The 27,239-nt window shown below is 40.3% G+C and overlaps 1 protein-coding gene and 1 long non-coding RNA gene across 2 annotated transcripts; both read right to left on the bottom strand.

The window, feature by feature from the left end:
- Positions 1–14,710: 14,710 nt before the first annotated feature.
- On the bottom strand, positions 14,711–19,568 carry LOC120736174. The gene is made up of 4 exons (XR_005696430.1): positions 19,051–19,568; positions 16,280–16,414; positions 16,016–16,082; positions 14,711–15,908 (listed from the first exon to the last, which is right to left on the bottom strand). It is a non-coding gene; the product is annotated as an uncharacterized LOC120736174 (long non-coding RNA).
- A 1,695-nt stretch (positions 19,569–21,263) lies between these two features.
- LOC120736234 (homeobox protein NANOG-like) lies at positions 21,264–22,723 on the bottom strand. The gene is made up of 4 exons (XM_040036225.1): positions 22,365–22,723; positions 22,191–22,274; positions 21,848–22,047; positions 21,264–21,435 (listed from the first exon to the last, which is right to left on the bottom strand). The coding sequence occupies exons 1-4, from the start codon at positions 22,641–22,643 to the stop codon at positions 21,264–21,266; spliced, it is 735 nt and encodes a 244-aa protein (XP_039892159.1). The 5' UTR covers positions 22,644–22,723.
- Between the last annotated feature and the right edge of the window lie 4,516 nt (positions 22,724–27,239).

Genomic DNA, 27,239 nt, shown 5'->3' with positions numbered 1-27,239 from the left:
CTGAAGTGACAAATGGAAACATGTTTACAGTCAGAGTCTGATGATCTGTTTTCAGTGGCACAGATGGAGGTTTATCAGAGGAGGAGACTTGGCTGTTCTCTACTCACACTGAACAGGGTTCCTGCAGCTTATGAAAAATCTGTCCTGAAAAATAAGATCTTTAAAATCTTTTATCTTTTATCAAACTTGCTGTAGGTATGAAAACTTCTGATTTTCTGTTTAAGCTGTCAAAAAGATTCATTTTGGAGAATAATCTTTTAAAGTTGTGGTTTCACTTGCTCAATTTATCAGCGTTTCCTGATACAAGGCAGGATGGATCCATGCTTTTGTTGTTTAACCCTTTAAGACCTACCATAGAACCAAGTCCGCCAGAGCTTATATTATATTTTTACATGCTGTGGAGCCATTTTTGGGAGCATTTCAAGTTGATATACATCAATACAACCATTATAGCCCAAACTTTAATAATATGTCTGCATTGGGTGCATAGTAATTACATAAATTGCAAAAAAGTGCAATAAACTACAAAAAAAATTGAAAATCGTTTTTGTTTTTTTAACATATATTTATAGTTAGAGAAATTTAAGAGGCTTATCACTCAAAACTGTAAATACAAAAAAGTTGCACAAACTAGTTTCCCACCACAGGAAATTTATTTTAAGTGTCTTCGTAGTTTTATTTTTGAAATACACCAATTTTCATGTACTGCAGGAAAAACGAAAATAAATATTATAATGCAAATTTGCAAAAAAGCAGCATATGCATATTTCCAGCAGTGCAATATGAGTCCTCAGCATCCCAGAAACGACACAGAAAGTCATAAAGTCAAAGATAACTTTTAAAAACACAAGTATAGGCTCATAAGGCCACGATGGTAAAAAAACAAAAAAAAACTACATTTCCGCAAAATGACGTCACTTCCGGTTTCGGGCAGGTCATGCGGTCATGTGATAGTTCACGCTGATGGACGTAGGAAGTGTTACGAACAGCTGATCGGATCGGCAAAGCGTGTTTCTGGAATATTGTGTTTTTGTTGCTGCAAGTGCTTTTTATGCAGTTTTTGCAAAGCTATATGTGGAAGGAAACTGTGACTTAGGACAAGCTGATGGCATAAGATGTAAGTACAACTCCTCCGGTTTCATATGCAAAAACAATTTTTTCGCTAGCTTACGTGGTTGCAGTGCTACCGGGATTTAAAAATAGTTACGCAAAACAGAGCGTGTCCGCTCCGACCGGCTCTAAAGGGTTAAGACAAATTCTGGCACTAAAATCTGAGTGTTGCAGAAATTGAGACCCATCAGACCAGGCAGCATTTTTCAATCTTCTATCGTCCACTTTAGTTCAAAAATCATTTCATTTTCTATAAGAATGTCATTAAAAACCTGTGAGAGTGCTGTTTCAGTGGAATGTAAATGTTTAAAACTAGATTAAAAAACCTCCATAATACCATTAGTATCAAAATTGTATTGAATTGGGTAAATACTATGTTCTGGGAGTTTTGAGATCGGTCTACAATTTGAGCAAACTGAGGGTTCAAGGAAAGGTTTTTGTAATAAAGGATGTACAATTGCATGTTTAAAACCATCGCGAACCACACTGGAAGTCATACTGCTATTTATAACAGCAAGGACTGAGGTTCCAATCGAGGGAAAAACCTCTTTAAAGAGCCATGCAGGGATAACATCCAGGGCTCGCAAAATTTTAAAATCCCTGGTAGCCCTTCGGGCAGGTACTCTTTAGTTTTTGGTAGCCCGAAATAAATTTGAGTAGCCCGAATAAAAAAAGATTGTTTTTATTGTATAATATTATAAAGGAAACAAAACATCAATCAAAAAATTGTTAAAACACAAATTACAACAACTGTGTAAACATTACAATCAACTCAAATATCTGGTTCTAATTGAACAGAATTTTCTGTAAACTTGTTAGAACTGTGTAGAACATGAATTAATCTGTGTCAGATCCTGAATCTGAAATTTCCACTGAAGTCTCGGATGAGAAAATGCCACTCGACGTTGAGGGCATAGCATCTCCTTCATCAGCTTTCTCTTCCTGTGCATTGCCCTCTATTTCACTGCTCTTTGTTTTTGTTGGGGTTTTATGATCCAGGTGTCTTGAACCTTTTCCAGAAAACATCCAGAAACGAATAGACTTGTCAGGGCAAAAAGATTCAACTGTTTCCCCATTAATGGAGAGTTGCATGCAGTCATTCAGTGTTTCAGGGTGTAGAGAGGTACGATGTGTTGTCTTCACTCGGTTCATGCAAGAAAATCCTCTCTCACAGATGGCTGTCGATGGACTAAGTGTCAACATTAATTTCACCAGCAACAAGATATGAGAGAGGTGTTCTGGATTCTCAGAGAGGAGATCTCTGTACAAGCAATCTACTTTGCGACCCCGGCGTTCTGCAAGCCACACTTTTAGATCCATCCATTCTTGTGGAATTTTCTCTTCCTCTTCTGCATCTAGCAAACAGGCAAAATGTGTGACAAGATAATCCACCTCTTCATCCCCATAATTTGCTAGTTCTTCTCTGGGGTAGGGAAGAGTGGAAGGGTCAAAAACCTTGAAACAAGAGAGAGGCTTTTCATGGAGATTTTTAAATCTGTTGTCCATGTACTTGACTGTGTTGTCAATAATCTTCTGGATCTCTGCACCAAAGGTGTCTTTGTCTGTTCCCTCACCTCTTCTAGCAGGTCACTGACTTTTTGTTAGCTGAGTTCCACAGTAGCAAATGCTACCATCCTGGTTCGCTGTGAACTTTGTGTCCAAGGTTTTCTGATATTCTCCTGGTTTTGTTTTTAGGCTGAGTAAGCGTGATGTTGTGCTCTCAACTAACTGATTTGTTCGTGTGATGTTTAGGTTTTCATGCTGAAAATCAGTAGAGCACTTGGATAAGATGGTACTGTAGTCCAACATGAAATGCAGGAAGCGAACAAATTTCTCAGTCTTCATCTCCTGCACCACCCCCTTAGCCTTGGCTGCATCCTCGGCTTTGACATCACTTCCTTCTGCCATGTTCTCCATATGAACAACAGTGGGAGTGTAATTTTTTTCCACATCCTTTAGACATCTCAGCCGGCTTAGAAGCCACCGTGTGCTCTTCAGCCCACTGAAATGTGCCAGCTTCTCATTTAGCAGTTCACTTATTTCTGTCAGCTCTCTTCGCTTCTTTGGGGAATAGTAGTACATCTTAAAGATGGTTTTCAGTGTATCTTCAAATTTCACCAGGTACTCACAGCCTTTCACGCTATCCAGCACGGCTAGCTCTAGTTTGTGTGCCACACAGTGGATTGTTATGATGTGGGGTATCCTCTGTTTCAGTCTCCCAGCTACTCCTGTTTTCTCACCCATCATCACTGCAGCACCATCAAAATTTGCACAAACTACTTTCTTTTTCCATGTGTCCTCTCTGATACCCATGGTGTTCACTGCTTCATCAATAGCCTCTAAAATACCTGCAGCATTTGCACTCTTGACTGGCTGACATTTGATCATGTATGTGGCTATGTCACCATTATCCCTCACATACCTGACGTGAACCAGCTCCTGTTCTATTATACCAGTGTCTGTACTGCCATCTGCAAGAATGGATAAGAACCTGCTTTCTTGAATTTCCTTTTCAATCTGGTCTCTTGAAGTTTGTGCTATTGCTCCAATAAACTCTCTGCAAGCATGGTCATTGAGTTAAGTGGAATCAAGATCTAGGCCATTTGCTTTCTGAAGTTTGCAAAGACTGCTAAATTTTGCCAGTGGTAGTTCACTCTTTGCAACATAGTACGCAGTTCTAAACAGCTTTTTCAGGACTTCTTGTTGTGCTTGGTTTATTTTTAGTATGGTTTTTGCAATTGGTGTTTGTTCTGGGACAGATGCTGCAGACTGAGCACCAATGCATTTCTTGTGATGCAGAGATTTCTCATGAGTTCTGATGGGGTCTTTCCTAAAATTACTGGTCCCAGTAACAAAGGCGCTTGTCGACTCAGCAATAGAGGGAAACTCACGACACACCCGGCAGAACATCATGTTATTTACCTTGTCATATTCCAGCCACAGAAATTCTTTTGTCCATGAATCCAAAAAACTGCGCTTTCTTTTTGCCTCATAATCTGATTTATCATAACTTTTCCGCTTTGTGGTAGGCCTTTCTTTGCCTGTCCCTTCTTCATCCTGACCTGTCTTTTTTGGCTCAGCTGAACTAAAATACCTGTGTAAATCCATCTGTCTTTACACATGCCAGAGATTTATTTTTTTTTTAAATTCTCTGCGCAGTCAACCTCTAGCACGTTTAAGCTTGCTGCGGGAGATTTCACGTGCCACGTTTGAAGAGTAAGCTAGTGAGTGATGTTGTGTCCTGTCTGACTATACCATATTGCACCACTAGAGGGTGGTGTCGTGAAATAAGAGGAAAGTGCAGTCGGGAAATTGTAGAGTTAGAATATAGTTAAGACGGCTATATGATAACTCGATATGTCTCCCTGTTACCTCTACGATGTAAAGTTATGTGCTGCATTCATTAAAGAGCACTGTTCTTTGATGAGGACTCAGCTAATTACTCAGCTACATTTGCGAAAGAAAGCAAAGGCATTGTCATATATTTTTACTTCCTATGATAGCCCGACGGGCAGGGCTGAGATAGATTTTGGTAGCCCGACTGGAAATATCACTAGGGCTAGCGATTTTGCGAGCCCTGACATCTGCAGGAGAATCAGAGGGTTTCATTTGTCTAACCAGCTCATTAAGAACTGTGAATGAAACAGGCTCAAACGAATGTAAAACAGCTGAGCAGAGAATAAACACTGATGGGTCATTTGTAGGAAGTACTATTGCTGACCTGACAGACTCGACCTTGTTTACAAAGAAATAAAGGAACTGATGACATGTGTCAGCAGAGGCTTCAGGGTTGTTTAGAGTAGAGCTGATAGTGTTAAAGAGAACACGGCGATTATGACAATTTAACACAATGATGTGAGAAAAATATCTGTTTCTCTCATTTTCACTGTATTCTGATCAAATTTCCAACATTCTTTTAACATTTCCAAAGAAACCTGCAATTTGTCTTTCTTCCACTTTCACTCTGCTCTCCTACACTGACGCCTGACTGCTCGGGTGGATTCATTTAACCAGGGCTGAGGAACACATTTTGAGAGCCTGGTTTTTAATGGGTTCACAGTGTTTAGGGTCTGAGTACAGGTTTCCTGGAACTGCAAAAGCAGCTCATCTGGGGTGGGCCCAATAAGTAATCTCGGGATCGGTAAAGATTTTCTTTATAAAAGTGGAGGAGAAGACAGCAGCGGCGGGGTGGAGCGCGAGCTTTAAACTCATGCACAAGAGAAATGTCAAATAAAACAGGTTTGTGATGAGAGAACACTGAATCCCACATTTCCAAATATAAAACAGATAAACCATATGATAACACCAGGTCAAGAGTCTGCTCCTGCTGGTGTGTAGGGCCTTCTACAAACTGTACAAGGTCAAAACACTGAATAAGATTTAAAAACTCCTGAGCAAGCAGTCCATCAGGGCAACAGACATGAATATTAAAATCACCAACTATTATAATCCGATCCTGTTTCGGTACAATTTCAGCCCAAAACATGAAAAGTCATTTAAAAATCTTTGTTAAAGTTAGGCGCTGATAGATTACTGCACACACAACCGGTTGAGAGCGTCAAAGGTCAGATATGAGAAGTTCAACGCTGGAGGGGAAACCAGTACATGGAGTTGTTTGTAGTGAAAGTTCTTTTCTTAAAAACAGTCAATATTCCTCCTCGTCTACCTGATCTCCTTGGAGCATTAAGAAATGAGCAGTCGGAGGGTAACAGTTCAGAAATAAAGCTAGGCTCACCCACTCTCATCTGTGTCTCAGTCACAAACAGGAGATCCAATCCACTGGAAGAAAAAAAAATTGTTTATAATGAACTCTTTATTTACTAAAACCTCACATTTATCAGAGCCACCCTTGTTGGAGCTGGAGCCTGAGTAGAAGTTGTCTGTGTAGCCCACGTTAATGCGTACAAATTCAAAAGGTTTATTCAACGACTCTCAAGATGCAAAAAACAGTGGCGAGCAGGGTTATGGACACCTCAGCCCACAACAGGAACCAGACAGGAGAAAACAGGATCCAAGAGACGCCTTTGGATGTGACAGAGGACCATAACCATCTGGAGCGGCCATTGAAGAAAAGGTAAGGCAGCTTTAAGCTTCATGTTTGTGTTTATGCCTGTGTCTTTCAGAGGAGGCTGGAGGCACTGAAAGGCTTTTCTATCAGTTCCTGATGAAAGATTTTTGAGTTTTGTGATTATGTTTATTTGTAGCTTCATTTAAAGGAAGAAGAGCTTGTGAATTGGAACCACCACAGAGAAAGGGAGTGAAAACATATGTGCAGAGGAATGCTGTGACATACGATACTACTTCCTGTGTTAACAGACAAGTTAACGGTCTCTCTCTCTCTTTCTCTCCTTATAAGGGAATGTTTTGTTTTCTATACATACCAAGTTATCTCCTGTTTCAACGGACAAGCTAAAGGTCTCTCCTTTTAAGGAGATATGATCAGTTCCATACATGCCACTCCTACTGCTGTGGAAACTTGCTTGAAGTATAAATAAAGAATACTCTGAAAGCCCTGGGCAGTTTTTCTGTGTCACATCTGTTGTGCAAGCCAGTGCAAGGCAGATCGGACCGGGACCGCCCATGCGCATGTAAAAAATAGATATCTGAGTTGTGAGTTTCTTTATCTTCTAAACAATTTTCTCCTCACAGTTCCTGTTGAATCAAAGAAGAACCATAAAGGCTGCTGGACTGCATGATGGCCTTACCCCCGAGAAGCCTTCCTGTTAAAGGAGGAACCAGTTAGAAGCTATTTTTAAAGTAGCTGAGCTGATTTTATCTCAAGTAAGTGAGGAACTGTTTGTTCATTTGTTCTGCCACTTAAAGGACATTTAAGGACGTATTTTGGCTACGTTCACACTGCAGGAGAAAGCGGATCAAATCCGATTTTTTTGACCCTATGCGACCCATATCCGATCATGCTATGACAGTGTGAACGGCGCAAATCCGATATTTTCAAATCCGATCTGGGTCACTTTCGTATGTGGTACTGAATCCGATACATATCCGATGTTTTAGAAAGCGACTGCTGTTTGAACGGTCATGTCGCATTAAATCCTTCCTTTTACGTCACCGACACAAGACAGACGCCAATTATCGGCGCCAGAGAAGCGCCCGAGAAGACATCGCGAACGCTTCCTGGCCATCCCGTGTAGATGTCAGTGAAACTGTTGGGAAGACAACGTTGGAGAAACGTGAACATTTTATTTGTACTGTATAATCTGCAGATTCTGACAGAAATCTGCAACTATCCTTTGAAGCACCGCTCCTCTCTTAAACAGTAATAAGGATAATTATTAGGTTATTTACATTATTATGTAAATAACAAAATAACTTAAAGCAAAAATTGGGAAACGTAAAGTCCGAAGTCTTTATATTAACGGCCATCTGTCAAACAATACTGTTTGCTCTGGGTCTAAGCAGAGCGTGTTGTGTGTGAAGTCTTCTTTTGCGCATGCGCGTTCACACTAGAGCACGTTTGCTGTCGCATTTTATTTGTAGTGTGAACACGAAGACAAAAAAAAAAATCGGATTTGATAAAAAAAATCGGAATTGAGCATTAAGACCTGCAGTGTGGCGGCCAACCAAACCGGTTTGACAACCTGTTTGACAGGTTTCGTGCGTGTGCGCATGCGCGTTCAGGTGTGCTCGGGGGTATGCGTGTTCATGTGTGGAAACACACAGGGTGTCAGAGGGGCTATATGAGTTCATGTGTTTTTAACTGGGTTTTAATTAACCCTTTAAGACCTACCATAGAACCAAGTCCGCCAGAGCTTATATTATATTTTTACGTGCTGTAGTGCCATTTTTGGGAGCATTTCAAGTTGATATACATCAATACAACCATTATAGCCTAAACTTTAATAATATGTATGCATTAAGTGCATAGTAATTGCATAAATTGCAAAAAAGTGCAATAAACTACAACGAAATATAAAATCGTTTTTGTCTTTTTAACATATATTTCTAGTTAGAGAAATTTAAGAGGCTTATCCCTCAAAACTGTAAATACAAAAAAGTTGCACAAAATAGTTTCCCACCACAGGAAATTTATTTTAAGTGTCTTCATAGTTTTATTTTTGAAATACACCAATTTTTATATACTGCAGGAAAAACAAAAAATAAATAATATAATCCAAATTTGCAAAAAAACAGCATGTGCATCAAAATAAACTATTTCCAGCAGTGCAATATGAGTCCTAAGCATTCCAGAAACGACACAGAAAGTCATAAAGTCAAAGATAACTTTTAAAGACACAAGTATAGGCTCATGAGGCCTTGATGGTAAAAAACTACATTTCCGCGAAAATGACATCACTTCCGGTTTCGGGCAGGTCATGGCGGACATGCGATAGTTCGCGCTGATGGACGTAGGAAGTGTTACAAACAGCTGATCGGATCGGCAAAGCGTGTTTCTGGAATATTATGTTTTTGTTGCTGCAAGTGCTTTTTATGCAGTTTTTGCAAAGCTATATGTGGAAGGAAACTGTGACTTAGGACAAGCTGATGGCATAAGATGTAAGTACAACTCCTCTGGTTTCATATGCAAAAACAATTTTTTCGCTAGCTTACGTGGTTGCAGTGCTACCGGGATTTAAAAATAGTTACGCAAAACGGAGCGTGCCCGCTCTGACCGGTTTTAAAGGGTTAAAAGGTTATTCAAAATGTGCCAGAGCTCCTAATTTAAGTCGACTAAAGCGCTTACATTTATGAAAGTGCTGAATGAATATATATGAAAAAGTGTCATGAGTTAACAGCAAAACTAGAAAAGTGCTACATAAATGCCAGTCCATTTCACTTCACTCAGGAAAAATCACAATCTGTAAAACTCTTTTCTGGCCATTATCCAATGTCACATCTCAGGAATAGAATGGAGCCTTGTGCACGACTTGTGACACTGGAGGAGAAGAGAGCAGCGGCGGGGTGGAGCACCAGCTTTAAACTCATGCACAAGAGAAATGTCAAATAAAACAGGTTTGTGATGAGAGAACACTGAGACAACACCCAGCCACAAAGTGAACTCACTTAGTTAAAGATAACAGGGGAGCACATGCACCTAACCAGCAGGACATTTCTTCCTTCTAAGTTAAATGAACAGATGGATGGAAGTTAAAAGTTCAGTTTAGTTTTCTATTTTGATGAGCACCGTTTTTAAAAAAAAAGTGTTGTTTTCATATTCTTTGAAAATCTATAAAGTTCCTGTTCATGTTCATTAAAATGACTTTTACATACCGTATTTCCCGGACTACAGAGCGCACCTGAATATTAGCCGCACAAGCTAAAATCAGGGGAAAATCCTGTTTTGTACATACATTAGCCGCACCTGACTAAAAGCCGCAGGTGTTTCAATGTTGACGATGTATGTAAGAGAATATGCACAAAGGGAATTGTCAGGAAAGAGACGGCTGTTTGGAGACACACCCCTTTTATTAATATTTTGAAAAACAAGTTATGGGTACATATTTGCATAACTTTTTAGGTATATGTACAAGTACCGGTAATTACAAGTACAAAACATGTACTGTGCTTCATAAATGAGTAACAAATGTAGTACATAACAATAACCTACAGCACACCAGAAAAATAGATTTAGCCTACCTTTTGGGCTCAGGTGCAGCGACACGGCTTTAACAAGAAGAAACTCAGTCATTCACCACCATCCTTCTCTTCTTCCTGTGCAAAAAACCACCAAAGTCCTCTCCTCCAGTGTCGGAAACGAACAGGTTCAGGATGGCTTCGTCATCCACTCTCCGCTTCTCTCCTTCGTTGTCACTTTCAAAACAAAAGAAATCCTCGTTGTCAGTGTCAGAGTCGAACACCCTCAGAAGGGCCGTGGCGGTGTCCTCCTCTCCATCATGCAGCAGTCCAGCCCTTCGAAATCCGTTGGTGATCGTGGATGTTTTCACACTTTTCCACGCTGTCAGAATCCAATGGTGGAGTTGGGCATAACTTGCTTTTCGCAAGTTTATCGCCGCTCATCATCCACGCCTCCAGCTGAACGCGTAGTGCTACTTTGAAGTTTGTTTTTCGCGCTACTTCGTATGGCACTACGTTGCCTGGCGGATGGACTTGTGACCAACATACCACTCTTGAACCCCGATCCTTTCGCCAGGCAACGTAGTGCCGTACAACAGCGGAACAAACAAAACAAATCCGCTCATGGACAATCCATAGAAAAGCCGCACCTGACTAAAAGCCGCAGGGTTCAAAGCTTGTACAAAAAGTAGCGGCTTATAGCCCGACAATTACGGTAATTGTTACTGTTTTATTTAAGATCTTCTAATGCTTACACTACACTGTACATGTAAACAAAAAGCTTAACATTGAAGGTCATTTTCTTCCCACTACTTACCATTTATGACGGCTTGGACCAATAATGTATTTCAATATGTCGCACACTGATCTCTTGCACAAAATCACTAACACACACCACAAATCCCACCAGTGATTCACTTCCTTATAAACCATTGAGTCAAGGACTAAAGCAGTGACGTACTGAATGAAACTTCAGACGTACCAAGCCCCGACACAGTGCTTCTGCAGCACAGTGATGCGGTCTTCAGCTTCAAACGGACCATCATTAACTGCTGTTGCTCACAGAATTGTACAGTTTGAGACAATTACATCACGTCCAATCAAAATTACAGTTCTGCACTTTTAACACTGTCGTCTTTGCACTGATATTACAGCAAAAGTCTTAGAAGTAATGCAAATATTAGTTAAACAGGGACCAAAATGTAGTTTAATTGCATTCTGTTTTGTTTGCTAAAAAAATCCATAATTTATTTTAATAAATCACATTTTTAAGCTCCTGTGTAACTTAATTCCAGCAGGTAATGGTATGGGATGAGATTCACTTTTATTAGCTGAATCAATTGTGGTTCCTATATCATCATTATTTGATAATAAATAAAAACCGTTCAAGGGATTAAAGAAAAATATTTTTCCATGTTATTTATCATCAGTTTACTAGCGATTGAATTTTACAAAGGCCCAAATATTGTATGTTTATTATATTCAATTGTAGTTAAACCAAGTCTTCAGAGATTATTCTCACAGCAGAGCACTTTATGGTTTGATGATGAATCCAAAGAACAGAAGAAGTCTAAGTGGAGGCAAATTCTTGTATGTTTTGGTCTGTTATGTTTACAAATGTTAAATCACTAGTAAAGGGAGACCACACCATTGTTCATGTTTAAACAAATTTATTCATCAAATTTATTCATGAAACAGACAAAAATTGTGTCACAGAAAAATACAGGTTCAAAGCACCACAACGTTAGCCTGATATCAGACAGAATTATCACATGATGTTAAACAGAAGCTGTGACTGGGCAATGATAATGAAGCAGTTCATTTCAAAGTTGTAGATTCAAGCTGCTCTTCATACTTTTGGCCAATACAAGCTTCAACACTTCAGAAAGCTTCATTTGGCCATCACTAACAGCAGTACTTGTAGTCTGGAGTATAAGCAGACTAGACTAGAGTGCAATCAAATACACCTGCCTTCAATGAAACCAGCCCAATCACAGCCACTGGCTCACAGCAGTTGTGAAACAAACCCACTCACACATCAGTGGCCATTTCCCACAGTAAATGTGGAGGTGAGTTAATATGCAGGTGATACCAGTCTACCATCTTACACAGCTGATTACAAATTTATAAACGACCTCTTGCAGCATCACTTTGACATCACTGGTATAAAGAAATGGAGAACCTGCCACCCAATCCTACAAACAGGTCATTATCTGGGAGATTACACTTTCTGTTCTTGAGACATCGGTGGTTAAAAAGATAAATTGCAAACAAAGATGAATATTCAGAAAGATAAGGTGGAAAGTTTTAGGAGAGCTCATTTATTTGACCACTTTCTAAATGTTTTTTTTTTTTTTTTTTTTTAAGTTTTCTAAACAATGAATCAATGAATGCGGATCAAGGAGGGAAAAATGATTCTTTCAGTCCTGTGCATTCTTGCCTACACCAACTCTAGGCCTTAAAATCCACTCAGCAGTTTACCCTGGTATAATTGGCTTTTCTAAAGTGAGTCATGGCACCACAGATGAGCTGAGCCATGTGGACCATATAGACTTGTGGAGTTCTGGCAGCAGCCTTGAAGGAAGTCTCCCCATGGCAGAGCTCACTGCATGGGTGGGGAGTGCTCTCAATAAGGAGACGAGGAACAACATCTTTGAGGCTGCTGAAGCTGTTTCCAGCTCTGTCACAGAGGAACACAGTTTTGCTGTCCCACAGAACCAGAATGTCAAAAAGCACTATGTGTGAGAATGAAGAAAAGACCCAGGAAGGTCAAAGGAAGGACCCAGGGGCTGTTCTCAGACAGCCAGATAAAAACTCTGGTCCATCACTTTAACCAAAAATGTTACCATGACCCACGGGAGATGACAGAGGTGACAGGACTGACCTACAAACAGGTGAGTTTTTCAAGGTTACTAGAACATGAGAAACTGAATTCATTTTGAATTTTGGGTCTATTGTACTCATTAAATTTCTTCTGCTTCCCTCCATCTTTAGGTGAAGACTTTGTTCAAAACAGAAGGAGAAAGTTTAGGAGGAGTCCAGATTCTCAGCATCTCAATCAGGGCGTCCCACTTCATGTAAGTATCTCCAATTATTAAGTCACTTTTTAAACTTTCTAATTGGCAACATCTGGTGGCACATTTTAATAATTCAGCAAGTAAAATCAAGTGACATTGTGTGTGGGAAATTGATTAAGGCTCATCAGTTGATCCCTTTTGCATTATTTTCTGTTGAAAAACTCAACTGTGCCAAAACATATCAGTAGCCACGGTGACCCATGTGGACCATATATATTTGTGCTTACTTAGCCTCTGTCTTTCTGTCCTCACAGACTTGTGGATTTCTGGCAGCAGCCTGCAAGGGAGTCTTCCCTTGGAAGAACTTGCAGCATGGGCTGAGGCAGCTCTCGCTAAGGAGATGAGCAACAACATGTCTGAGGCTGCTGAAGCTGTTTCCAGCTCCGTCACGGAGGAGGAACTGGTTTTTGCTGCCCCAAGAAACCAGGAGGGCAGCAACACTGTCACAAGTACTACGTGTGTGAAGGACGAAAAGGCCAAGGTGCTCAAAGGAAGGACCCGAGGGCTGTTCTCAGACAGCCAGTTAAAAACTCTGGTCCATCACTTTAATCAGAAAATTTACCCTGACCCACAAGAGATGACAGAGTTGTCAGAGCTGACAGGACTGACCTACAAACAGGTGAGTGTTTTTCAAGGTTACTAGAATATAAGGAACTGAATTCGTTTTGAATGTTGGGTCTATTGTACTCATTAAATTTCTTCTGCTTCCCTCCATCTTTAAGTGAAGACTTGGTTCAAAACAGAAGGAGAAAGTTTAGGAGGAGTCCAGATTCTCAGCATCTCAATCAGGGTGTCCCACTTCATGCAAGTATCTCCAATTATTAAACAGAACTGTTTTTAATTCAGTCACTATCTGGGGAATTAATTGCATTTGGTGAAATGTATTGACTATAATTACACAAGAACTGACTCTGCATCTTTCAGTGATTCAGTTTCAGGGAGTACACCCAGCACCTGGAGGTAAACTCAATCACAAATGGTGCAAATTATCAGGGCCCCTATCATCATCCTGTGGGCAAGGTTGTGCCTGGACCTCAATGGACCCTCCACAAAAAAAAAAACAAACAAAAAAAAAAAAACAAAAAAAAAAAACAACAACAAAAAAAAAAAAAACATAACAGATGTTTGGCTGGTCGATGCCACTGGACAACTGATATGAATTCAACCCTGTTGTTTTAAACACTGGTATGAATGTAAACAAATTTGGGCTTCACAATACAAGTTTTGAAGGAGCAAGTGGAGAGCCTTGCCAGCTGCTAATGCTCCTTTAATTACAGACATTGTAATGTATATCAGCTTTTTTGTATTAAATTTTACTATTTCTGCTTTTATGTAGCTCAACATAGCAGAGTCTCAGATTTGATCTCTTTCAGTAAATAAAAGTCAGGGTAAATTTTAGGTCCTTTATTTTTAATCCATTAGATTTTAGAAATATTTGAATTCAGTCGGCTCTGGCTATTGTAAATACATTTTAGTCTATCCAAAACACATCCTGGAAAATCAGAGAGAGCACCAGCACAGGTTTTTTTATATAACATTAAGAGATGAAAATGTGTTGTTTCATTTTCCAATAATTGTAGAAATAATGTAGATGATGATTGCAACACCAATCCACACTTTTAAGCTTAAATTTCAAAACTTACATTAACTACTGATTTTATCTACTGTTTTGATTTTATATACTGTTTTTTTTTGTTTGTTTGTTTGTTTGTTTGTTTGTTTGTTTGTTTGTTTAGAGCTCTGGGTAGCTCCCCAGCTGGGTCTAGAGAGTATTTTAAATTCACGGAATTTAAAATAGAAAGTAGCTCGTCCACAGAAGGACTGGTAGCTCCCCTTACGATAAGGGTTCAGATCGCGCGAAAAGGTGTGAAATGTGTGTGTTTAGTTAGTTTGTTTGCTTGTTTTAATCAATTTTAAATCATGCTTTTTATTTGTTTTTGTTTCTAATGTCTCTGTAAAGCACTTTGAATCACCTTGTTGTTGAATTGTGCTATACAAATAAATTTGCCTTGCCAGTGTCTTCAGCACCGCATTGAATGTAAACAACCCCGGACTTCACAGTGTAAGTTTCTACACAGAAAGTGGAGAGCCTTGCTAACAGCATAGAGATGGCTGTAGCTGCTGTTACTGCCCCTTTTGTTTGTGAATTCTCATTCTGGAGCCTCAAGATGAGGATTTTTGCCATACTGGTCTCAAAAACAACATGGCAGAAATATGATGCGTGGAGGTCTGATTGTGAAACCACATGCTGGTGGTTTTCAGAGAAATTTAAAGCACTTCCACATCATCTATGTTTTTCCAACATGGAAGCTAGCTGGCACTGGCAGCATCAGGTTTGTTGTGGATTTTATCTGACAGCCATTTTAAATGTTCTGTTCATGTTTCTTGACATGACAGAGGCTTTATTTGAAAGACTTCGTGCACACATGTCTTAATTACACCTGTTAATATTTTTATGCTAAACATGTTTTAAGGCTGGAGGTTAGTCTAGGGTTTTTAATAAATATTTAAAGCCAATGATCTAGACCTGCATCTTTTCTGCTGTAAATATTGACTTTGTTAAATGAAGCACTGCCTGTTTCTTGACTGCCACCTTTTCTAGTCCCAAATATTATTGAAATGCATGAATTTGTTGAAACTCAGAAATCTGGTGCAGTGTCTACACCTGCCAACTACAAAGAAGCATGAAGCCTGTCATGAAGTCAAGCTTCTTGTTCAAAGCCTTTACGTGCTTCCTCCAGGACACTGATATGGTTAGCAGATGTAGTTCAGAGGAAAGAAAAGAATTCCTACAAGGTCAGTAGATCTGTAACACAGTCTGGATTTCTTTAGGATGGAAACATTACTTTTCAGAGACACAGAGCTCAGAGAAAACTACAAAAGTGGGTTGTCCATACCAAAATAATCTAGATGGATAAACTGCACCAAAGGCAAGAGGAGAAAATATTGGCACAGCACTGTGCAATACAACTTCAGCTACACCAACACAAGGGAGGAAGTGGCCTTTCTTTACTCCCCCACCCTCTTTAACTGACCCAGTGTTTGGATACAAACAGGAACCTCCATCACTGATAAAGGTGTTCAGGTAAGGCAGGACCTGCTCCTGTCGAGCCACAGTGCTGAAATTTCTCTACATCATGTGCTGGTTTTCCTAAACTTCCTCCTTCAGTTCTGAAAACAAGTCTTCGCCTAAAAAAAAAGCATCACAAACACTCTGCATTTTGGCTGCATTCATAAAATTTGCCACCAGATTTCACTTGAACATTGCTCATTGGGCAACAATGCTGAGTACATACCTGTTGAGATTCAGATTGATGAAAGCCATCAGAGTCTTCCAGTCTGCCATTTTTGCAGCTTCACAGACTGGAACACAAAACTGGTTTAAGCATCTCTGCTGGAGCAGGTGGTTTGTTGCAGAGGTTTCGAAGCATATGTTTAAACCATCCTGTTTTGCAATATTAACAACCACACTGATGTCAGGCTCAGTGAGAGTTGAAGACATGATAACCAGTCATGTGTTCATAAACTGCATTAGGATGTACCTGTTCCACTTCACCCACCTGAACCCAGGAGAGTAGGCACTGGAAAATCTCTTCTCCTGACCAGAGTCTGTGGCTGTAGAGCAGGGGTAGGGAACCTTAGTCCTCCAAAGCCAGTGTCCTGCAGGTTTTAGATCTCATCCTGGTTCACCACACCTGAATCAAATGATTAGGTCATTACCAGCCTCTGGAGAACTTCAAGACATGTTGAGCAGCTAATTTAGCCATTTATTTCAGCCTTGTTGGATCAAGGACACATCTAAAATCTGCAGGAAACCAGCTCTTGAGGCCTGGAGTTCCCTACCCCTACTGTAGAGCATCTCTTTGTCAGATGCCGTGGAGAGAGACAAAGAAACTGACAACGAGTAGTAGATTTTAAGACAAAAGCAGTTTATCAATTCAACTGAGAGAAAAGGACCAAAATCAAACTGTTAACTAACCAACATCCACCTTTAATTCAAGACAGTGTAATGTTCCAAGAGTTTCTGCCACGTTCATGTAGGGAGAGCTGAAGCTCTTTTAAAGGCATGTAGGTCAATCTCAACACCTTCTTGACCAAACCATTCACTGCTGAGGGCCTTTTTAACTGAGGCCAGAGTGAGTGCAATGTGCAAGATCTTCATCTGACTGGATCTATACCAGATTGATGTTGAAATGTGCCAAAGAGATTTAAACAGATGCTCTACACCCAACCATCTGATTCATGCTTCCCAACAGCATAAACCAGTTTCTTCAAACTGGACTGAAGTGTACTCCCTGTTCAATTGTGGAGGGAGAAAGCAGTGTCAAGATTTCAGTACAAACACCATCATCTGTGCCGACGCACATTCAACTCTCAGCAATCAGCAGCAAACAATCCTGCAGACAAACAGCCCCAAACAGGCTATTAGGGGTGCAACGATATTCGTATCGATATTGAACCGTTCGATACAGTGCTTTCGGTTCGGTACGCATATGTATCGAACAATACAAAATTTGTAATTTATTTTATCAACTTTCCTTCTGACGATGCTGTCTGTGTTGAGCGCTCAGTGAATCTGCGTTCGACTACACCGCCTAGGCTCGACAGTGCAGCCTAGGCGGAGTAGTCGAACGCAGATTCACTGAGCGCTCAACACAGACAGCATCGTCAGAAGGAAGAGCGCAGGGCAAGCTAGCGAGACAGAAGTTAAGCTCTCCATGTAACATGGACCTCCTCCACCCTCATTCAGATATGGCGTTTGGAATTATTTTGGTTTTCATGTGACGTATGACCCTGAAGGTAAGCGAGTCATGGACTAAAGTAAAACAGTATGTTGGATGTGCCACGCAATGCTCAATTACATGGGTGGGAACTAGTGTGTTAGCGCAGTTAGCTCGTTAACGTGTTGGCCGTCTAGCCCCATGCACGGGGCGATCGGCGGTAGCTCGTTAACGGAGATTTGCCGTGTTGTGGCGTTAAGGTCATTTCAACGAGATTAACCTGAAAGCACTAGTGGGAACACAACGAATATGACTGCACATTTACGCCGACATCATCCTAGTGCAAAGACAAGTGGAAGCAGAAAAAAAACAAGCAAGCATGCTACTAACTTTAGCTGAGTCATTTAGACAGCTGTTAGCACATGATTCTCCTTATGGGGACCTGATATGTTTAATATGCTGCTGAGAATATAGCCCAGAAGAAGCGTGTAGTATAGCTTTTATTTTGGAAAGAGCCATTTCTCTGTAATAAACTCTCTTTTACAAAGATGAGTGATTCCTCAATCAGATACAGGGCTCGCAATATCGCTAGCCCGACGTCCCGGGGCTAGCGATTTTTTTCCAGTCGGTTTACCAAAATCTATCTCTGCCCTGCCCATCGGGCTATTGTAGGAAGGAAAAATATATGTCAATGCTTTTGCATTCTTTCAGAAATGTAGCTGGGTAATTATGTCATTGGCATCGATGAGCCACTGTCAATATGTGACATATTGCAATCGCGTTTGAATTTGCGCTTGTTTTTTTGCTTTCACTTTGCAATTGCGTGAACTGTGTATAGAGAGCGACAGCACTGATCTGTGAGTGATGATAATTTGTGCACCAATTCCTCTGACATAGTCTTATTAATTGTTAGCTTACTATGCAAACATGACAAGTGAAATCTCCCGCAGCAAGCTTAAACATGTGAGAGGTTGATCGTGCAGAGAATCGCTGAGCTTATGTGAGTGCGTGTGTAAAAGCAGCAGGATATATATTTGACTACGATGACCTGGATGACTGAGAACCTTCACAGACAGATATATATTTTAGTTCTGCTGAGCCAAATAAGACAGGTCAGGGTGAAGAAGTGACAGCCAAAGAAAAGCTTACCACAAAACGGAGAAGTTATGACAAATCAGACTATAAGGCAAAAAGAAAGTGCAGCTTTATGGTTTCATGGACAAAAGAATTTCTGTGGCTGCAATATGACGAGCTAAATAACCAGGGGTGCACATAAGTGGTCCGCAGGTGCGCATTCGCTGTCAAAATAAAAAACACGCACAAGGGTTAGGGTTAAATTTAAAAACTGTACTTTTGAGTTAAAATATATATTTATAATTTTAATAAATGACAAATTAAAAAGGCATGAACATTTTTTTTGTATCGAAAAAATATCGAACCGTGACACCAAAGTATCGAACCGAACCGAACCGTGAATTTTGTGTATCGTTGCACCCCTACAGGCTATGCATGCCAAATCTTTTCAATTAACAGGGCAGCTTATTGTGCACATCCACCAGTAAATGAAGCTTCTAATGTCATTTAGCAATCATTTAACAGTAAGGGCCTACCTCCGTGTCTGGATCCATGTCTGCTGACTTTTATCCTCTCCATCCTTAATGCCATGCTCCATGTAGAGATTCTTCCATAGATGGATTTTTGTTGGCAAATTTCAGCAACTTCAGGATCAAATGAAAAGGCTGCTGAGGAGCTGAGAGTGAGCCTGAATACTTGTGTGCCGCCTTCTCCAAAAACAGTGACTCACTGAGACAGAAAGAAACTTTAAATCTTTATAAATAAAAGAAGAAAACTAAGAGAAACAAATCTAAAGCAAAGCACGCAAGAGAACCAAAAACTCAGCAATCCTCTCTGCTCCAACTGACACTGCATGAACAGGTGCCTAAAATAAGCAATCAATACCGCCCAAATCACATAACCCACCATAAACTATCACAAAATACTTTCAATACAAACCTCTTAAACATAACCATCAGAAATCACACAGTTAACTACAGCATGAAATCTGTATATTAAGTTCAGACAGGCCTCTTACAATCATGATCTACAAGATTTGGTGGGATTGTTGAAAAGTGAGTGAATCTTTCAGAAATCTTGCTGCCATGTTCTTCTTCTTTGGGTTTGGCAGGCTAGATGCATCACTGGTGTGTTACTGCCAACTACTGTTCATTATTTCCCAAGTCAGTCTTCTTCTGATTAAAAAGGCTGGACTCAAGCTAGAAGCACAAAGTCAGCCTCAGATCCCTCCATTGTCTTATATAGACTAGCACTGTGTAGATATTGTAACTGTCTTTGTTTTAGTGCAGCAGTGCAGGTTCAGAAGTGTGTGCATGTTGAACACAGTTTCTCCAGCTGATCCAAGCTCTCTGAACAACTTTCTTCATTGATGGAAATACTTTTTGCACTCAGGATTTTTCTGACTGTATTGGTGCTGCCATAGTCACATTTGCCATCTTGGTGTTTTCCTGTGAGAGCCAGCCCACTCATGAATCCATGGCAGCCAGGTCTCAGTCTGATAAATATAAGTGAGTCTCTTCTTTTGCCAATAAACAACATTCAAAGTGCGATCTTGAGAGAACATTTAGGGCCTTTAGAATCCCTGAAGGAGAATGATAGACTGCTTTAAATTGAAAGAAGACAACAGAAACTACAATTACTACTTTTACAACTGAGGTGTGCAGAAGAGCATCTTTGAATGCACATCAGCAAGATGCAGCAGAAGACCACACCAAGTACCACTCATGTCAGCTAAATACAGGAAACTCGAGCTACAGGTCAAAAAAACTTGGAAAGTTGGACAACAGAAGATTGGAGAGATGTTTTCTGGTGTGATGAGTTTCAATTTCTGATGTAACATTTGAAAGGTCAGAACTGACTGTATGCCATCTTCTGCTGAATGCTTCAAGAAGGATAAGTCATGTCACAAAGCTCTGACCATCTGGAGCTGGTTTCTTCAACATCACAAGGACTTCTATGGCTCAAATTGTGGTCATAAATATTTTGTACTTGTAAATCAATTTTGTATGTTTAAAATGAATTTGTGTGTGCCAAGTACAAAACTGGTTTACAAGTACAAAATATTTATGACCACAATTTGAGCCCATAGACTTCACTGAACTCAAATACAATGGTGCAGCTTTAGGATGTGGTGTAACAGAAGTTTCACATGATTGATGTGCAGCCATCTAATTTGCAGCAACTGTGCCATGTTGTCATGTCAACGAGGACGAAAATGTCTGAGGAGTGTTTTAAGCTTGTTGTTGAATGTAAATCATGACTCAAAGAAGATCTGAAGGCAAAAGAAGATCCAACCTGGTGCTACCAAAGTGTGACTAATAAAGTTGCCATGTTCTTTATAACATTTCTTGAAAATGTGACATCATCAGCAGGAATTCTGGCTGTAATTTCTTCAGAGGTTGACGGCACTGTAATCGAACACACCAAGTTTGTTTGTAACATTTAGATGATAAACTCAAAGTATTTGAGCAGGCATGAATGACTTCGTGCCTGTCATAGTTTCAGATATACAGTGTTAGATTGGGTTGGGCACCTCTGGTGTTATCATCATCTAATAGCTGAATGTACAATATCAATCCACGTTCATTCAGTTAATGATTTATTCATTAATCTGTATTCACTTTGAATTTCTTTGCTCACATTCAGGAGATTGAAAAACACCTCATGGCATAATGCTTTTCAGAAACTCTCAAAGGCAACATTACATGGATTATTAGACTCAGTGCTGCTCATTTATTAACTTGATGTTTCATTCCTGCAGCTCCTCTGTTAAGACAGCTCCACTCAGGCTCTGCTGGACACCACCGTGCTCCTGCTGCAAGGTGCCTGGTTGCTGGTACGCTTCCCAGTCATGATCATCGGTGGGATTGTGAGCAAGAACCTGGCAACCTCCAGCCACCATGCCCCATCCGTAACATCCCCTGACAGATCCCAACACAGCCCTGATACAAACATACATGTCCATCAGCAGCATCCTACACTTTAATTGAGCTGACTTCAGGTGTTCAGTAAGGGGAAGATTTAATAACATTGCATGTTTCATTTCAAGACTTCAGTTTCATAGGGCAGAGAGTAGAAAAGGTGACAATAAAATGCTTTTTGGAGGCTTTACTCCAAACATCAGACTTGTGAATAATTAAAAGCAAACCCAACATTTAGAGTCTTAGGAAGATAATCACAGAGGCAGAAACTTTTCAATGTATCATTTCGGGTTTTTTAAGATGAAGTATTCAAAGCTATGGCTTTGAGCTAGGGATGTTATTTGAGGTATTCCTGGGAAAATCTTTGATCCAGGTCCAGATTCTTTAGATGAACTTTAGTGTTTAGTCATACTTCCAGCCTCCTTTATTGACGTTGCCTGGTGGCATTGACCAGCCAAACATCCGGGGCGAGGTGGGGAATGTCCATTGAGGTCCAGCTGCAAAATTGTCCACAGGATGATGATAGGGGCCCTGATAATTTGCACCATTTGTGATTGAGTTTACCTCCAGGTGCTGAGTATACGACTCCCCGAGTGGGGGCTGTCCCTCTCCCTGAAACTGAATCACAGATACACTGTCAGTAAAACCAGAATACTTCTTTTAAATTATTGACGTTACATTTCATTAAATACAATCAATTCCCCAGATAATGACAGAATCAGAAACAGGGCTTTTCAATAATAGGAGATACTTACATGAAGTGGGACGCCCTGATTCACATGCTGAGAATGTGACCTCCTCCTAAACTTACTCCGTCTGTTTTGAAACCAAGTTTTTACCTAAACATGGAAGAAAACAGAAAACATTTCATGAGTACAATGGACCCAAAGTTCAATTTCTTAGATTCTAACAAGTTGAAAAACACTCACCTGTCTGTAGGTCAGTCCTGTCATCTCTGCCAGCTGTTTAATCTCCCTTGGCTCATAGTAATGTTTCGCATTAAAGTGATGGACAAGAATAATCAACTGTCTCTCTGTGAACACCACCCGGGCCTTTCCTTTAGGTTTCTCTGGAGCAGTGCTGGGATGGTGCAGAGTGGCAGTGATGTTGCCATCCTGGCTTCTTGGGACAGCAAAATCTTGTTTCTGCTCTGAGACTGAGATGGAAACAGCCTCCGAGGTATCAGTAGTTTTGTTGATCATCTCCATTTGTAGAGCACTCTCCGCCCATGTAGCGAGTTCTTCCAAGGAAAGACTCCCTTCAGGGCCGCTGACATACAGTGGGGCAAAAAAGTATTTAGTCAGCCACCGATTGTGCAAGTTCCCCCACCTAAAATGATGACAGAGGTCAGTAATTTGCACCAGAGGTACACTTCAACTGTGAGAGACAGAATGTGAAAAAAAAAAAAAAAAAAAAAAAAAATCCATGAATCCACATGGTAGGATTTGTAAAGAATTTATTCGTAAATCAGGGTGGAAAATAAGTATTTGGTCAATAACAAAAATACAACTCAATACTTTGTAACATAACCTTTGTTGGCAATAACAGAGGTCAAACGTTTACTATAGGTCTTTACCAGGTTTGCACACATAGTAGCTGGTATTTTGGCCCATTCCTCCATGCAGATCTTCTCGAGAGCAGTGATGTTTTGGGGCTGTCGCCGAGCAACACGGACTTTCAACTCCCGCCACAGATTTTCTATGGGGTTGAGGTCTGGAGACTGGCTAGGCCACTCCAGGACTTTCAAATGCTTCTTACGGAGCCACTCCTTTGTTGCCCGGGCGGTGTGTTTTGGATCATTGTCATGTTGGAAGACCCAGCCTCGTTTCATCTTCAAAGTTCTCACTGATGGAAGGAGGTTTTGGCTCAAAATCTCACGATACATGGCCCCATTCATTCTGTCCTTAACACGGATCAGTCGTCCTGTCCCCTTGGCAGAAAAACAGCCCCATAGCATGATGTTTCCACCCCCATGCTTCACAGTAGGTATGGTGTTCTTGGGATGCAACTCAGTATTCTTCTTCCTCCAAACACCACGAGTTGAGTTTATACCAAAAAGTTCTACTTTGGTTTCATCTGACCACATGACATTCTCCCAATCCTCTGCTGTATCATCCATGTGCTCTCTGGCAAACTTCAGACGGGCCTGGACATGCACTGGCTTCAGCAGCGGAACACGTCTGGCACTGCGGGATTTGATTCCCTGCCGTTGTAGTGTGTTACTGATGGTGACCTTTGTTACTTTGGTCCCAGCTCTCTGCAGGTCATTCACCAGGTCCCCCCGTGTGGTTCTGGGATCTTTGCTCACCATTCTCATGATCATTTTGACCCCACGGGATGAGATCTTGCGTGGAGCCCCAGATCGAGGGAGATTATCAGTGGTCTTGTATGTCTTCCATTTTCTGATGATTGCTCCCACAGTTGATTTTTTCACACCAAGCTGCTTGCCTATTGTAGATTCACTCTTCCCAGTCTGGTGCAGGTCTACAATACTTTTCCTAGTGTCCTTCGAAAGCTCTTTGGTCTTGGCCATGGCGGAGTTTGGAGTCTGACTGTTTGAGGCTGTGGACAGGTGTCTTTTATACAGATGATGAGTTCAAACAGGTGCCATTCATACAGGTAACGAGTGGGGGACAGAAAAGCTTCTTACAGCAGACGTTACAGGTCTGTGAGAGCCAGAGATTTTCCTTGTTTGAGGTGACCAAATACTTATTTTCCACCCTAATTTACGAATAAATTCTTTACAAATCCTACCATGTGAATTCATGGATTTTTTTTTTCACATTCTGTCTCTCACAGTTGAAGTGTACCTCTGGTGCAAATTACTGACCTCTGTCATCATTTTAAGTGGGGGAACGTGCACAATCGGTGGCCGACTAAATACTTTTTTGCCCCACTGTATCTCCACAAGTCTGTGAGGGTAAAGACACAATAGGACAAGTAAGCACACGTCTATATGGTCCACATGGGTCAGTTACTGATATGTTTTGGCACGACTGACTTTCTAATAGAAATAATAAACAAAAGTTAAATTGATAAGTCTTAAATCCCAAAAGGTCTCAGACTGAAGAAGTCACTCGTTTGAGTGACAAAACATTTCTTCCATTGAAAACATTACATCCAGGTGAACTGAATCAACCTTTAGGGATTTACTTACCTGATGACTGAGCATGTATCAACACGATGCTGAAGCTGTTTCCAGCTCCGTCACGGAGGAGGAACTGGTTTTTGCTTCCCCAAGAAACCAAGAGGGCAGCAACACTGTCACAAGTACTACGTGTGTGAAGGAAGAAAAGGCCAAGGTGCTCAAAGGAAGGACCCGAGGGCTGTTCTCAGACAGCCAGTTAAAAACTCTGGTCCATCACTTTAATCAGAAAATTGACCCTGACCCACAAGAGATGACAGAGTTGGCAGAGCTGACAGGACTGACCTACAAACAGGTGAGTGTTTTTCAAGGTTACTAGAACATAAGGAACTGAATTCGTTTTGAATGTTGGGTCTATTGTACTCATTAAATTTCTTCTGTTTCCCTCCATCTTTAGGTGAAGACTTGGTTTCAAAACCGAAGAAGAAAGTTTAGGAGGATTTCAGATTCTCAGCATCTCAATCAGGGCGTCCCGCTTCATGTAAGTATCTCCAATTATTAAACAGAACTGTTTTTAATTCAGTCACTACCTGGGGAATTCATTTAATTAGATGAAGCGTATTGATTATAATTTAAAACAAGAACTCTGTATTGTGGTTTTACTGACTGTGCATCTGTCTGTGATTCAGTTTCAGGGAGCGTCCTCACTCAGCGAACAACTGGACATCAGCTTCATGAGAAAGGGTGCAAATAATCAGGCCCACTATCCTGATGCTGTGGGCAATGTTGTCTCTGGACCTCAATGGACCCTCCACAACTCACCCCAGATGTTTGGCTGGTCGATGCCACCAGGCAACGGACATTATGATTGCAACACTGGTGTCTTAAGCACTGCATGGAATATGAACGACCCTGGACTTCACAGTGCAAGTTTTTACAGAGAAAGCGGAGAGCCTTGCTAACAGCTAAAGATGGCTGTAGCTACTGTTACATCTCTCTTTCATTTCTCAACTATCATTCTGAAGCCTTAAGATGGGTATTTCTGATATACTGGACGCTAATGTTATTTTTTTTTATGTTTTCATTTTAATGTAAAGTTATTTAAAAGTTAACACAGAGGCAGGTTTGATAAAACTCAGTGAACTTCTTCGTCATTTACACTTTTACAAAACAAGGAAAAATTAGTTTGGTCATAGTTGGTGGGGTAGATTAAGGCTTGTGTGAGTGATTGATAAAGTCCACTTTTTATATGGTGTAACTGTTGTAAAGTCAACATGAATCTGTAATGATTTTTCTTCCAATAAATGAGGACTTTGCTAAAACAAAATACTTTCTCCATGCGTCATTTTTATTGAGTCTCAAACATATTTGGTGTTAAAAAGTGTAATGAAATCTCATGTTTGGTTTCTCATCACAGGTGGGTGTGTGCTTTCTCCTTCACACATCAGCCAAGGTGGAGAGCCTTACAACAGTTAATGTTCAATATCACAGATATTGTAAATAGTAGCTAGTATCAATGACTGAGCTGACAGGATATCAGGATTCTGTTCTGTTCTGTTTTCTGTACTTTTAGTAAATGGTAGGTATGGGGTGAACATTAGGCCCTTTATCTTAAAACCCATTGATTTTAGAAATATTAGAATTCAATAGAATCTGTGGCTTCTGTAAATACCTTGATGCGTGCTCAATCATCCAGGTAAGGAAATCCCAAAAAGTTGATTCTGTTCATCTGGACCTAACGTTTTCAGTAGGACAAACTGGTGTATATCATGATTTTTATGGATATTTCTCACTGGTGAGTTGAGAACAGTTTTGCTTGTTCTGCTTTCATGTCAACTAGATCTGTGTTAGATGATTTTGATTTAACTTCCTGCTCTGGTTGTTTCAGAAAAGGCAACCAAGTTGATCTTTGCACCGATGATTAATTTACTTTCTATTATCAGAAAATTTGTACACATAGTTTATAATTTCAAATGTATCAGAGCAAATACAGCTCAGTTTTAAATATGTTTTGCATGGAATCTGCATTATTTCAGTGAGTATTGAAACCTGATATGTATAAAAATGTTTTAAAATAAGCCAAATTAAACCAATATTACATACAAACAATGACTTACACATCTAATTTAGATCTTTGTGATCATGTAGAGAACATTACTGAGTTTATAAGGTAGCAAATGGTAGTTTCACCTCTACATTGTAAAACAATAGCAAGGCCAATGAGCCACACCAACGCCCATCATAAACCCCATAGACACATGCATCTGGCCCCCTCTGGCTTATTCAGAATTAGAGACGCACCTAGTTCACCCAGTGACCACTAAACATACGCTAATGTGTCTTTTAGAGTTCCTGTATCACACCCTGCTACCTCTGATTAATTATCAAGTCAATGCAGACAGTTGGCACCAGGGCCATGAGAGATAAGTGAGGGTAAAGGTGTTTGTATTGACATGTCTTAATTTGAAGTAACTGCAAAGACACAGAAGTCATATTGTTTGCAGACGATACAAAGTTATTGTGGAAGTAACTTGGAACAACTTCTGAATGAACTAGAAAATCAATTTAAGAAATTGAAGGGTTTTTCTGCAATCATATTTCACTGGATATGAGCAAAGCAAAACTCATACTATGTTGGAGTTGTAGAAATTCTATCATTAATAAACTGATGATAAATAACAGACTTAGGATCATAAATAAAACTGCTTCAACAGAACCA

This window comes from Simochromis diagramma, unplaced genomic scaffold, assembly GCF_900408965.1.
Source record: "Simochromis diagramma unplaced genomic scaffold, fSimDia1.1 OVJJ01000271.1, whole genome shotgun sequence".
NCBI lineage: Eukaryota > Metazoa > Chordata > Actinopteri > Cichliformes > Cichlidae > Simochromis > Simochromis diagramma.
The sequence above is the reverse complement of the archived record's forward strand: the minus strand, read 5'-3'. Positions and strand labels throughout refer to the sequence as shown.